This window comes from Bos taurus, chromosome 10 (assembly GCF_002263795.3).
Source record: "Bos taurus isolate L1 Dominette 01449 registration number 42190680 breed Hereford chromosome 10, ARS-UCD2.0, whole genome shotgun sequence".
NCBI classification, from domain to species: domain Eukaryota; kingdom Metazoa; phylum Chordata; class Mammalia; order Artiodactyla; family Bovidae; genus Bos; species Bos taurus.
The window spans coordinates 37944279-37959097 of record NC_037337.1 but is presented as its reverse complement, the minus strand read 5'-3'; the positions used below and the strand labels follow the sequence as shown (position 1 = coordinate 37959097).

The window sequence follows — 14819 nt, the reverse complement described above, 5'->3', positions numbered from 1 at the left end:
GTGGCCAAGTGCCACAGGAGTAGTAAGATAATAAATGCTGAGGAAATCAGAGGAAAAGTCAGGGCAAGCTCCATGGAGGAAGCGAGACTTGAATTTAGCCACTGGAGAATGGGTAGCTTTAGATAAAAGGTAAGGAGGCGCTTAAGGGCACAAAAGTAAATCTCTATGGCTGGTTACCCACCAAGTCAAAAAAGGCCTTCACAACTGTGCTAGAGAATCTCTTTATTAGAGATTCAGGAACCAAAGTATCTTCATGGGCTCATAGCTGAATACAATTACACTAAAAATTAACATAATTAACTTGAACACTGACTGGATTTTTTATCTTAAGGAATTATTATTATTATTTAGATGTGATAATAATTTTGTGAATGCCATTTTTAAAAAAAAAACAAAACATTCCTTATCTTTTAGGGCTACATATTAAAATATTTATACATGAATTGATATCTGGAACTTGCCTCAAAATAATATAGAATGTGGACAGGAATGTAGATAAGGCAGAATTTGCCAAGAAGGCAATGGCACCCCACTCCAGCACTCTTGCCTGGAAAATCCCATGGATGGAGGAGCCTGGAAGGCTGCAGTCCATGGGGTCGTGAAGAGTGGGACACGACTGAGCAACTTCACTTTCACTTTTCACTTTCATGCATTGGAGAAGGAAATGGCAACCCACTCCAGTGTTGTTGCCTGGAGAATCCCAGGGACGGGAGAGCCTGGTGGGCTGCCATCTATGGGGTCACACAGAGTCGGACACGACTGAAGCGACTTAGCAGCAGCAGCAGCAGCATTGGGTTATGGGTTTTGTGAACATGGGGTTCATTACACTAGTCTATTTTTGTTCAAAATGTTCAAAATTCTCTATAAGAAAAAGAATTTTAAAAATTTAACCAAAGATAGAGACCCTCCATTTTCAGTAATGGCAAATTAGATAATATAAACCAACACTTCTGCCAAAGACTGTTAGAAACAGTTGGACAGAATATAAAAGACATCAATGTGAGGGCACAGAGGGATGACCAGATAGTGAAATTTTTTCAGGCCATATATTGGGGAAGGATGGAAGCCCAAAAACATCAGGCCAGCATTTGCAGACATTATCCCTCTGAGAGCATTTCCCATATCTTGAGAAGTGGCTGACAGCAGTTCTCCTGACAACCTCACAGATACAGAGAGACACAGACTACACAGTCCAGGGCCCATGTGGGCCCTGTGGCACCCCACCTCTCTGAGTTGGAAACTTAAAGGGCTAAAACACAGGAATAAGTTTGAATTAGAAGTAAACATTTTCTGAAGGGACCTCAGCTCAACTTTGAACATTCTTAGTCCTTCACCTGGACTGAGTTGATTCTGGATTCCTAGCGTGTTTGTGCAGGAACCTGGCACAGGTAAACACGAGTCTTCTCCGCCAGGAGATATTATTGTTCTGCCTCTCAATTATTTCCACAAGCAATTTAGCAAATATTGTCTGGCACAAAACCGTAACACACCAGCACACAAGTAGATCTGACAACATAAGTGAAAATTAGCAAAAATTACACAGACTATCTAAAGAGACCTAAAACAGATCCAGATCCTGGAGTTATAGTAACTTTAAAGTAACTCTGCTTACTATTTTCAAGGGACTAAAAACAAGATTATAAAAGAGAAAACTGGAAACTATAACAAAAAGATCAAATGTAGATTTGGGAAGTGAAAAGTACTATAAGTGAAAATAAGAACTCAATGTGTAAGTTTAACAGCAGGTTAGATACAGGTGAAACATATGTCAAAATCATATAACCAAAATAAAGCCTAGAGAGCCAAAAGATACAAAATATAGAAGAAAGGGTAAGAATCAAAAAATATATAAGGAATACGTCTAATAAACCTGTAATTGGAATTCCACAAGGAGAGAGTGGGGTAAAAGCAATGTTAGAATAATGTTGGAAGTAATGCCTATCTGTATAGCAGAAATTAACACAATATTGCAAGTCAGCTATACTTCAAAAAAAAAAAAGAACCAGGGATCCTAGGAGAAATGGCTGGTTCAAAGATTGAGGCAGGGAAAGTAGATGAGCCTGGAACACCTCCTGTCAGAAAGCAAGGAAGTGCTCAAAGAATGATGGTGATATGTCAAAAAGTCATATGAACACACTTGAAGGGGATTCCATTGGCTAAATCCGGGATAATCGGAGCATCAAAATAAAGAATAATAGTAACATTTAATACAATAGGAAACATGAGTCTATGCCAACATAAATAAGTTAATAAATAAACTGAAAGTTAGATGAAGATAAGACACACACGATTTTACAGTTCCACAACCAATAAACACTTGTTGACTACAAAAGGAAAATAGCAATTTCAGAGTAAAGAGGCCTGGCAGGTATGACCTTAGCTAAGAAAATTAAAAATAATGAATATAGACATATCAAAATTATGCACCACTTAATGCTGTCAAGTTCATGAAGTCAAGTGAGACCAAGGAGCCTTTTCAGCTGGAGAACACTAGAGAGAGACACTAACCAAAGGCAACTCTGGACTTAAAGCAACAATCACTGGGACAATTTGTGAAACTTAAATGGGTGTTAAGGATCAGATGGTAGTAATGAATAAAAGTTAATTTCCTGATGTGGATTTCATGTTGTAACTACACAGGAGTACTTCTTGTTTGAAATAAAAATACCCTAAAATAATCAGGGTATATGGGTCATTAGGTTGGCAATTTACTCTCATATGGTTCAAGTAAAAAAGTTCTTTATACTAGCAACTTTTTCAAAAGTTTTCTTCAAGATTAAAAAAATAAAAACTTTTAGAAAACTAAGATAAAGAGAGAATTTCCTTAACCTGCTAAGGTAATGCTTCTGAAAGTGGCTGCACAGACTGGAGTCAGTTCTCAAACTGTTATTGATGTGTGATGAGATAGGTACAGAAATTGAAAGCGTTAGAAACCTTTACAACAATATGACAGACTATATATCTTTTAAATCGAATAAAGAAGAACTGGGCTTACAATTAATATGTCTTTTACTTTTTTTCTAGTAATTCATCTTCATTTTATCAAAGTATTGGTTTGCCATGGATAGGAATTTTAAAAAAACAAAACAAAAACTGGTCCTTCCCCCTAGACAGTCTGAGAAGTGTATGATACGATTATCTATTAACAACACATGGTATTGAAAATGGCCTTCCCAAGTGGCACAGTGGTAAAGAATCTGCCTGCCAATGCAGGAGATGCAAGAGAACGCAGGTTCAATCCCTGGGTCAGGAAGATCCTCTGGAGAAGGAAATGGCAAACCGCTACAATATTCTTGTCTGGGAAATCCCATGGACAGAGGAGCCTGGTGGCTACAGTCCATGGGGTTGCAAAGAGTTAGAAACGACTGAGGGCACATGCATGCTATTGCAACATCATAGTAAAATGTTGAAGTTTTTCCCTAGGGACAAAACTAAATATTGTTACCATTTTAATAGGGTTCTAGTTGGTGTAGAAAGACAAGGAATAAAAAGGTGTAAGAATTAAAAAAACAATAATACTCCTGTTATGTGCAGACTGAATACAAAGAAAACACAAACAATTTTTTTCAGAGTCCCAACTACTCATTTCCAACAACCTCCTGCTTTGTACCCATCCCTGTATATTAAGATAAAGGCCAAAGCAAAAATATAATACTGTCTTTGCCTCACTTATTATCCCTTTAGACCCGGTAACCACTGGGCTCTTATGTATGCTTTGGACAGGGTTCTGTACATTTCAGATTTCAACTTAACCTGTCATCTAATTAATGAACTTTTTAATGAAAAATAAGAGGCTACTCCTTATCTTTCCCTGGATTTAGGCAGCTATCAAGTTCCAGCTTATGGTTCTGAACTAGAACTACAAATTCTTTACATTAAAATTATAACTTCTTGTATTTTCATGTTTCCCATGGCACCCTGAATAGAATAGAAATCTAGCAGGTACTTAATAAATTCCTATAGATTGGTTTCAAAGCAGAAACCACTTTCGGCATTGGAATCATGTTCACAGAATGTATGAGCCCAAAGATAGCGAAATACAGACAGACAGGCAGACAATGAAAATAAATGAAGAAAGCAAGCAAACATTTAAAAAAAATAAAAACTGCCGGGAGCCAGCACGGGAGTCCCCACCCATTACAAGGTTATGTGGGAGAGTTCTGGTGGGCAAAGCGAGCCAGAACTCGAGGGGTGCCCCTCTGGGCCTGCCTGAGCATCTACCCCAAAACCAGAGTCTGCCTGCTTTACTGCTTTGTGCTCTCATCTACACCTCTGACTTTACGGGGGGCTGTCCCCCAACCACCATCTCTCTCTCTGAAAAAGAGTTAACTTACAGCTCCAGTTAATAAAGTTTCTGGGTGTGACAAGAGTGTTTTAGTTCACAAACCCCTCAGATGGCTCTCTAATTTGCCTGACAGGCTTACCCAGACTCCTACAGCTATGCATACGATTGTTTACAGTCTCCCAGCCTCGAGAGGCACGGGAAGCTTAAGATATTCAAATAGTATAGAGCCTCTCAGAGAGTTAGAAATTGTCAGAATAGAACTAGTAGAAGATTTCATTGTTGAGCCAATGCTTGCTGCCAAGTTTCCACATCCCCTGTATTGTATCCTTGGAAGTGTATTAATTAATACAGTTGGTATGTAGAAAAAATAAGTAGTGGCCTTGGTGTTAACAACTTTAGACCCTTAAGGTAATAAATTCTTTCCTTTGTTGTAAACCCATTGCACCTTTGCCCTATAGGAATGCAACTTTAACACCTTCGGAGGATGGCGCCAAACTTTAAAATAATTACTCTTAGAGAAAATAAGTCTTACGGTTGACAAACCTTTGTCAGAGTCATAAAATGTTAACAGGCCTTCTGGCCAAAAGATGATGTAAATCACCTAAACCATTTGTATACGATAAATTTACAGAAAAGAAAGCCTGGTCTCAATAAGGATCAAAGACTGCTGACTTTGCATGATTTCACACCCGCTATTATCCTCTATGTGCAACTTAGGGTATAAAAGTCCCTGTTGAAAATAAAGCTACGGGCCTTGCTCACCAAAGCTTGGTCTCCCCGTGTCGTTCTTTCTTGTTTCCTTTTCCTCCTTGTCTCTTCTGTTCTTTCTTCATGCCAAAATAATTTGGAGCGCAGGGGTCCTCTGCGACCACTTATTTGCCTGGGCTTCTAAGACCCACTTGAGAAGGTGCCTAAGGTGGGGCACCTTCCACTATTCGAGAGGGCGCCTGCGGCCTCCGTGGTCAGAGAAAGTTTGGTGTCACAAATTTTATTGATTTCCCGTGTAAACCAATTATTATTGAGCATCTAAAAAATCTCTCAGCCTTTGCTATCCCTTAATCGCCAATGCCGTCATCCTGAGGAAATCCCTGGATCCAACCGGGGCTGGACCCCAGTAAAAAACTTTGCTATAATGCCATCAGAGGGTAGTAATGGAAATAACATTGTTCAGTGTGACTATTCAGGGTCTTGTTTTCCACGGCTGGTTCTATACTATTTGAGCTCATGGCTCCTTCACTAAGAAATAAGAGAAATGTCCCCTATATTTGTAATGATCGAAAAAGTTCATACCGCCTTTAAGAAACATGTAATCCAAAGGACCTAAGAGACTTTTTGCTTGTTTAGAAATATTTCCTACCAAGCACCAAGCCTCCTCCCTCCCCACAAGGGTTCACTCCATGAACAAAGAACGGCGTTCACTTCATCCAAACAGCCATTAGATTTAAGTCTTAGATCCTGTCACCGACCTTGGGTGTATAATCCAAGTTGTACCACCTTGCATGAATTCTCAGGGTTTCAGGTACTACGCCAATCAGGAACCTATGTTCGTAGGTTTCCTATGATCCATGTACAGGATTCTGTCCCATTCTTCTCTTCCAGTCCTAGACAAGGTTCCTAGTTCCAACCCTGCCCCAAGTAGCTGTGGAACTTTGGGAACGTCCCTTAACTTCTTCCAGACTTCATATCATCTTCTGTGCAGTGAAGACATTAGAACTACATCTGAGGTCTCCTCTAGTTACTATCTACCCCCACATTTACATATAAAAACACGTTAAGATAAAAATAAACAAAAAGATGAGAAACTGTGGCACTACTACCACCACTCATGGCCTGCCTTCCAAGTACTGCTTTACACAGAAATGTGTATACACAGATTTTTACAGTGGAAACTCCAACTGGTTCCCGGCAAAGTAAGTGGTATTTTTTTAACCATTGTTTCCAGCTACCAATTAGGATGAAACATTTGGGGAAAGACTCAAGCAGCAGAATTTTTGACTGGCACACCTACTGAGTCATCCATTGGCCATGCTCTAATCAGAGAAGAGACCAGCTCTTGGTCTTTCCTGTCCCTCTGCCTGTGGGGATATTAATAGCATATTGTGGAGAAAAGAGGAACATAAAATTCATGTTATTTATTATGAGCGGCCCGAGAGAGTGAAAGCTTCCCCGACAAAAGCACCCAACAGCAAGGCCTAGTCTAATGGAAGAAGACAAATGGAAGCAAACATCAAATACCAATGTCTGATGAGAAAGCAGCATAGACCCTGCTCCATGTCTGGTGTCTCCCCACGACCCTGACTCTCACCATCTCTGGAACAGGAAGGTACCCCCAAAACAGACCCTGGCTGACGTGGGAATCCGTCCCAGGCCCATTGGACCTGGCACCACAGACCCAATGCTATTCCATGCCACTTACCTCTTGCTCACCATGCTCTAGACACACCAGCTCCTTGAAGTCACCAAGCAACCCCTTCATGCAGGGCTCTGGCCCATGCCGTTCCCTTCACCTGAAACACTCTTCCCCTTGCCATGCTATTCTTCACATGACTGGCTCCTGTGCCCCTCCGGGTCCAGCTTAAAATGTTACCACCCTCCTCAAGGAAGCTTTTCCTGACCACTCCAAAAAGATGCTCTTTTTCATCACTGTATCTATTTTTTTATTAGCCTTTATCACAACTGTGATTAGTGCTTGTTGACTAACATTATGCCCCACAACAGTGTCAGCTTGCCTGTCTTTTCTATTTATTGGTACCTACTGGGCTTCTCATACCAGTAGCTGGCACACAATAAGCATTCATTACAAGTTTGTTGAATGAATCAGTGACCATCAGGAGAGCTTCCCAGGTTTTGGTTTGGTCTCTGACTTCTAGGACCATAGTGGCTCACCTTGCACATAGGGCCCCATCTCTGGGTGCTCCCTGACCCGCAGATTATAGGTCTTTTTTTGATCAGACTGCTTTAGCAGATCCCGCACTCGTTCATTATAGATTTCCAGGAAGCTAGAAACACAGAGAAAAAGGCATAAAATTAGATTTTGAAAAGATGTGGGAAAAACACTAAGCCCAGAATCAGAAGGTCCTAGTTCTTGTTCTAGTTCTTGTTCAGAGTATCTCTGATACTCTTGAGACACTGGTCACTCCAGACTTCCCCCTTGAGCCTCTTTCTACATGTGTACACAGGGTTTTTAGCACTGGCTGGCACTACTCCAGTTTCAGGTTTACACTGTGAGTGCTGATTCAAGTTCAGCTTTCAAGAGGCTGTTTGAGGATGGGTTTAGGCTGCCATCAGCCTGTGCCTTTATCAGTTCCCTGTTGCGTACAGTCTTACAAGCATGTTTCTTGAAGCGGTTTTCAAATTTGATCTTTGAGCTCTATTATTCATGGAAGGCATCTCAAGGACCACTGCTGAGCAATAAGGGAAGCTAACTGAGAAGGGTTCTGCTTCCCACTTCTAATTTAAGTTGCACAACTCTCATTTTACCTATCTTATACACTGGGATTCTGTTTAAGACATGCTCTGTTTTATTGGTATCTACTGGCATTTCATACTTTTTAAAATAATAGAACAGCTACAATTCTTAATTAAAATCAGTAAATATTTTGTTAAATAAGAAAGCACACTTCTCACAGAAAGGTCTTCCTCACTGGACCATGGATACTTGCCTGTGGAGCCAGCAATCAGAAAAAAGGCTCCAGCTCAAAGCTGCTCTCTGCACACACTCCTTATAAATTTTCCCTTCTTAATCATTTCAAATTCAGACATAGGAACCCCCAGATAGCTCTTAGAATAGTGGTCCCCAGATTTCATGGACAATAAAACACTTAATATATACTGCAAATTTTTACTTTACAAATTTAAAAATGTAAAAATAATGTTCCCAACCATTTAATTTTTAAAAAGGACATTTATTCTTTCTACAGCAATGAAAATGTTATGGAATTAGATAGTGATGATGGTTGAACAGTCTCGTAAATACTAAAAAAAAAAAAAAAATCACTGAACTATATACTTTAAAGGTGTGAATTTTATGGTATGTGAATTATGTCTCATGTTTTTAAACAAGGACATTAAATACCAAAAAGAAAAAAAAAGAATACAGAAAATTAACGGCAATTGGTAACATCACACTGGAGGTAGCCAGCACTAGTCTGGGTTACTAGAGTTTCCAGATTTCTTGCCTGGACAATTCCATGGGCAGAGGAGCCTGATAGGCTATGGTCCATGGGGTCACAGAGTCAGATCTAACTATGCATGCACCCACATCCACCACACAAGAGTTTGGGAACTACTAACCTGGAGAACAATCCAGGAAGGGGCTGGAAGAGAAGTTCCAGAAGCTAGTATGAAACTGAACAGAAAATGAAGGAAGGGAAACCAGCCAGCCAACGGAAGCTGGTCCACAGGAGACACTAACTTGTTAAGCCTGAGGGTAGAAACCAAGTTTCCTACAACACATCCGCACATTCATGTGACAAGCGCTGCAAGATATTTCTGCTGTGACTTTTCCCCATTCCTCTGGGTAACTCTGGAAGCAGAGAGGACAGCTCTGGAGTAGACATAGAAACACTTTAGGCTGCAGAGCCCAACAGGTTCTTACCTTACTTTTATACTGCAGGAGGCAGGCAGTGGGGCACAATTTTCTTCCCTGATGAAGAGACCCTGCATAAACCAGAGGGTTGTAGTTTCACTGAAGGGGATGTACAAGGAAGACAGACCTACTTTGAGAGGATCCAGTCAAAAGAGAGTCTATACCTCACATATCCGCGGTGTCAGCCCAACAGAGGCCTGCAGAAGAGAAGAAAGCATTACTGTCCACTCACGCTAATGCTCTCCCCCAACACCCAGGACCCAAGCTCAGCAAGGATAGTGTTCTCGCTCTTGCCTCTTCACTTCAGGCAGTACCCCCAATGGTATGTGGAAGACCCTATTTGCCAGTGATCTCAGAAACAAACAGGTGGAAAGTATCAGATGAGGGGCATACCACCACCATAAGAAGGAAGAGAGGAAAAGCTAACAAACCCAGGTACCTGCTTTCATGCCAAGGAGGTGACATCCTTCTTGGATAAGCGCACTTTACCACAGTGGTGCCTCCCAGAACCCTATCTCCTATCCCCCCACACACAGGAGAACCAGAGTACATGCATGTTCAAAACACACATTTAGAGAGAAGTGACTTATTTCTTCATATTGGATTCAGTGCTAACTTGTATTCAGGTTAATGGCTTTATATCCCTGGATTACTGAGTCTTTTCTTCTTTTAAAATATATGAAATCACACCAAACATGAACCTTTAAGGTCTCAAGACATCCCACTGAAGATTAATTAAGCAATGATCTGGGCCCATGGCAGCAGGGACAATCTTTAAGGAGGAATAATATCCTAGAAAAATGTCCTTATATGGTGTTATTTATCACCTGCCCCACCAATTCATCTCACCAGGGGTCTTCTAAGCCTAAAACAAATAAGTATTCTGAAGGAACTCTACCCCCCTAATTTTCCATGATAAAAGAAGGCTCTCATAAGTCCTACACACTTTTGAAAGCTCCCATCCCAGTGGTTGGTTCTCCCACTTCTTTCTAACAATCAGATTTAACACACACACAGCCCCACATCCACATGGCCTTAGCCAGCACTTAAAGCAGTCTGGGACTTGTCTACACTAGAGGCGTTGAAAAGCTACAAGTGATGAACTTGAAATGGTAAGAGAAATATGAGAAATTCAGAAGGACTGACAAGGTCTGTTTCATCAAAGAGAGTTGGAAAATTCTAAGGTTCTTCAGGGTGTAATAAAAAGGAGCTAGTTATTCGAAGTTTACCTGTCAATTAAGGTGCTAAGAAATGTATTCTTAACAGAAAACAGAACCCTTTAAATCTGACTGAAGCCGACTGACTATGAAACTCACATCCTCTCTCAGTGGCAAGGACAATGCAACATTCAGGTTTGATGTGGCTTTAAGAAGACATCACATCCCAACACTCACTGGGGTGCCCAGCATGGTGTATGTCTTCCCAGAGCCTGTCTGCCCATAGGCGAAAAGGCATATGTTGTAGCCTTTGGCAGCTCCAGACAGTACTTCAGTCCCCAAGTCCTGGAACACCTGTAACAATAAAAACAGAGTGCATGTCACTCTGCTCCTACCTTCCAAAGCAGCCTTTTATATTATAAAATGTTTCAACATCCATGACTATAAATTCCCCACTGCTCTATGAGAATCAATTCAGTTTCAAAAAAAAAGACTGCTAAGGAAAATTCATTTGTTCAGTAAGTCAATTATTTTTTAAAGTGCTTATTGTATGCTGGGCACAAGGCTAGATATTTAAGATGCAAAATTGATATGGTTCCTAATCTTTAGGGGAAAAGAGTCCAGGAGAAGGGCAAAGACATGCAAGCAAATTAGTGAAGGAAAACCATGTACATGAATTCTTTTTCCTTCCCATTACAAAAAAAAAACTTTAATATGGTTAATCAGGTAAAAGTACAATGAAATTTTGCCCAGGAACATATCACACAAATTCAGGGTCTCAAGACACTACAATGAGGGTCAGTTAAGCCCAGAAATTAGGGAGGGTTTTCCCTGTGGGACCCTTTTCTACATTCTGCCTCTTCAGACTGATCCTAACAGCTGACTGCTTCTGCTCTCACTCATTTCTGTAGTTTTAGTGAATCAGAAACAACTAGAGGCCCTCCCAGGAAAACCCCTATACTTTATGTAGTGCCTGAAAGTCCTATTGGACTGCCAGGCAGACCCCAGGCTCAGGACAAAATAGCCTTGCTTATGGGGAAGCCATAACTTTCAGTTGAACCAGTCCTCAGCAGAATGCCACATGACATCTGCATACACAGCTGGTATGATGGGCATTTACTCTTTGCACTGCTGCTGCTCAGCATCCAAATACTCTTCTGATCTGGGAGGAAACTGTTTCAGTTTTCATGGGAAGCAGGGCCCAACCCTCCCAACAGAAGTCAAATAGGCCAGATAATTCTCTCCATCTCCTGGAGGATAGAATGTGAACATGTGAAATGAGGCTCGCAAAACTTGAAATTTCAAAGAATGACACAAAAGCAAAGAAAGAGTTAGTCAAGTCTCCTTGTTGGCATCGTGAGTCCAACAGTACTGCACCTGAAGTGTACAAGTAACAAGCACAGAACTCAAACTAGACTATTCCGTGATATGGCTTTACCTGGCCTCCCTGCGACTTAAGGCCTCTTGGTTTGCAGCCCATTTTCTACTTTCCCTTCAATTCTATGAATCTCCTGATACAGTTCCAAATAGGAACCTGGTTCTTATGGTTAATAGCTGTGTGATCTTGAACAATTTACTTAAACTTTAAACTTTTTTTTTTTTTTCCTGGTAAATTGGATATTTTGTGTCTATATCACAGGTTCGTTGTGAAGATTAAGTGAGATAATACATGTAACATGTAACTAGGGACCATGAGGATGAAGATAGGGGTTGCTGAGCTGAGATTACACTACACTATTCTGTTTCAGCAGCTGCAGACATGCTTCTTGATCAGTGAACTATTTGCATTTTGTTTTTTAGTGCTTCTAATATTCAGGCATAGGGCCATAATAACCCAAGTAGAGGTGAAAGATCTAGATGTTATACCATTCCATCGCCTTTCCCAATCTCCCTCCCAGCTCTGTACTCTCTATTCATTCGGTTCTATATTTGCAAAGCTGAAAATTGGGCAGAATTCTCTGTGCCTCCTGACATCTGTCTGGGTTAAATTCCTAGGGACTGAAGGAGGAATCATTTCTCTGAATTAGAACACTTGAGTTGGCAGCCATCCATTTACTAGTTGGAAACAAAACTCAACCTTTCTTTCCAGTGCTTCAGCAGAAAGTGGGAACAGAGGTGCAGACAGAGCAAGGCCACATCTAGTGTTATTTATTTCTCACCACTCACACAGCAGGCAGAATGAGCTCAGTGGATTGTGAAAGAAGACAGGAGAATGTTACTTTGCCCATGTCTTTATCCAAATTCAAATAATCACCTGGAGGTTTTATGAAAAACATTTTTGAAGATGCCATTTCCACTCAACAGTAAAAGGTGTGAACAAGCAAAACTGGTAGGCTCCAAACGTGGAATTGGGAGAAACTGTTAAGATTCCATTCTTTACGAACCGTGAGGCTTAGCTCATCATAAATTCTTAAACGGAGCACAACAGAACCAGATGACATTGTGGTTCACTCTCACCATGGTTATTATAATAAAGCATATGGGAACAGCTCAATATGAATACCAAAAACAGTTCGAAAGCTAAAATAAATTACCAAAGGGCAATCTAATATAGAGGATTAGAATCTAATAATCTAGAAGATCCAGTTCAAGAGGAGAGATGGGCAATGTAACTTTTTTTTCTGGAATATAAGTACAAGAACACATTTGATAGATAGATTAATTTCATGTGACATAGAACTTCCAGTCTTTTTAAGCATTCACTAGATTGGGGACAGCCCACTGGATGCTGCTGATTTGGGACTCACAATACCTGAAGCTCAAGCTCAAATATGAAACCTATTTCATAGGGGCGACTGAATCCAGGAACCAGAATTTTTCATGTTCAATATCATATCATTAGCATTGCAAATGAAAAACAAGGGGGCACCACCACACACCTACACAAATGGCCAAAATCCAACACACTGACAACACCAAATGCTTACAAGGAGATGAAGCAATAGGAACCTTCATTCATTGATGATGGGAATGCAGAATGGTACAGCCACTTTGGAAGACATTATGCCAGTTTTTTTTTTCTTAAACAAGACTAAACATATTACTCTTACCATACAGTGAGGCAATCACACTCCTTGGTATTTACCCAAAGAGGCTGAAAACTTACATACACACAAAAACCTGCACACAGATATTTATAGATGCTTTCTTCAAAACTGTCAAAACGTGGAAGTAACCAAGATGTCCTTCAATAGGTGAATGTCTAAACTGTGGTACGTCCAGAACATGGGATATTATTCAGTGCTAAAAACAAATGAACTATTAAGGCATGAAGAAACATGAAGGAACCTTAAATGCACCTTACTAAGTGAAAGAAGCCAATCTGAAAAGGCTACACACTGTATGAGTCCAACTACATGACATGCTGGAAAAGGTAAAACTATAGAGACAATTAAAGAAAAAATCAGTGGTTGCCAGGAGTCCGGGGAGGGACAGATGATAGGTGCGATGCAGAAGATTTTTAAGGCAGTGAAACGCCTCTATATGTGATACTATAATTATGTATGAAAAGTGAAAGTGTTAGTCAATTACTCGTGTCCGAGTCTTTGTGATCCCATGGACTGTAGCCCGCCAGACTCCTCTGTCCATGGAATTCTCCTGGCAGGAATACTGGAGTGGGTTGCCATGCGGCCTCCAGGGGATCATCCTGACGCAGGGATTGAACCTGTCTCTCGTGTGTTTCCTGCATTGGCAGGCAGGTGCTTTACCACTAGCGCCACCTGGTGGGAGGAAGGAGGTATATGGAATTTCTGTGCTCAATTTTTCTGTAAACTTAAAATTGCTCTAACAAATAAACTTTATTTTCAAAAAAGACCCACAAGATAAATCTCAAGGAATGGAATTCCCTGATAACAGCAACATTTATCAGACATACCCTTCCTAAAACCGGTTAGAATCAACTAAGTCTCTGGATTTATGTCTCTGATTTAAGGATGACTATTTAAGGTCCAAAACTAAAGGTTGCTCTGTATTTTCCTAAAGAAAATTTTCAGTTAGATTTTTGTTGTTGTTGTTTGCTTGTTTTTGGTAGTTCTGTAGTTCTTTATTATATACTATGTTCTCTGAGTCCCAAGGTGACTCCTAACAAAAAAAAAACCTGTGACTTCAATTTAGGATGAAAAAGGGTTCAAAATGATGAAATAAATAATGATTCCAAATACAGATAATAGAAACTGTTGATGAGTGAGACGAGGGTCATTTCAAGGAGGAGAAAAAAAATTAGTTAAAAGAATCGAAAAACTAATTCTGTTAGCAGGCATCTTTAAACTGGAAAATAATTCTAGACAACTCTGGAAACTATTCAAACACATGTTTTCACTAATGCTGTTACTTAGGAAAGCCTCAAATAACCCAGAGTTGTACTTCTACTTCTCATCACACAGAGACGGTGAGGTACAGCTGATACTCTTTGTGGATCTACTGATACATCCTCTCTCCAAGCTTGCGGGTTAGAAAAGTAACGTCAGGGCCTATTATTTGAAGAGAGAGCATTCACATAAAACATATAACTTAATGGGGCCTGCAGTTGGGGAAAGGACTTACAATGATTTGCTTTCCTCCAAACAGCTACACGTAAGGTTTAATGGTTAAGAAGACACGCTTTGCAACTTAATAGATGCATAAAGTTAGCAGATGTAAGCTTTTATATACAGAATGGATAAACAATAAGGTCCTACTATATAGCACAGAGAACTATATGCAGTATCCTATAATAAACCACAATGGAAAGAATATTATATATATATATATATATGTATATGTATGTATAACTGAATCACTTTGCTATACA

At 40.2% G+C, this 14819-nt stretch overlaps 1 protein-coding gene across 6 annotated transcripts in view; it reads right to left on the bottom strand.

The window, feature by feature from the left end:
* Positions 1-14819, bottom strand: part of STARD9 (StAR related lipid transfer domain containing 9) — a 140203-nt gene that overhangs the window by 78105 nt on the left and 47279 nt on the right. For 5 of the 6 annotated variants that reach the window (XM_024998192.2, XM_024998201.2, XM_059890712.1 and 2 more), the window contains 4 exons: positions 10268-10384; positions 9038-9070; positions 8883-8944; positions 7172-7284 (listed from right to left, as the gene is read on the bottom strand). In XM_024998192.2, the coding sequence (XP_024853960.1) occupies positions 7172-7284; positions 8883-8944; positions 9038-9070; positions 10268-10384 (325 nt within the window). The remainder of the gene's footprint in view (positions 1-7171; positions 7285-8882; positions 8945-9037; positions 9071-10267; positions 10385-14819) is intronic. The other variant, XM_024998193.2, reaches the window with a different exon arrangement.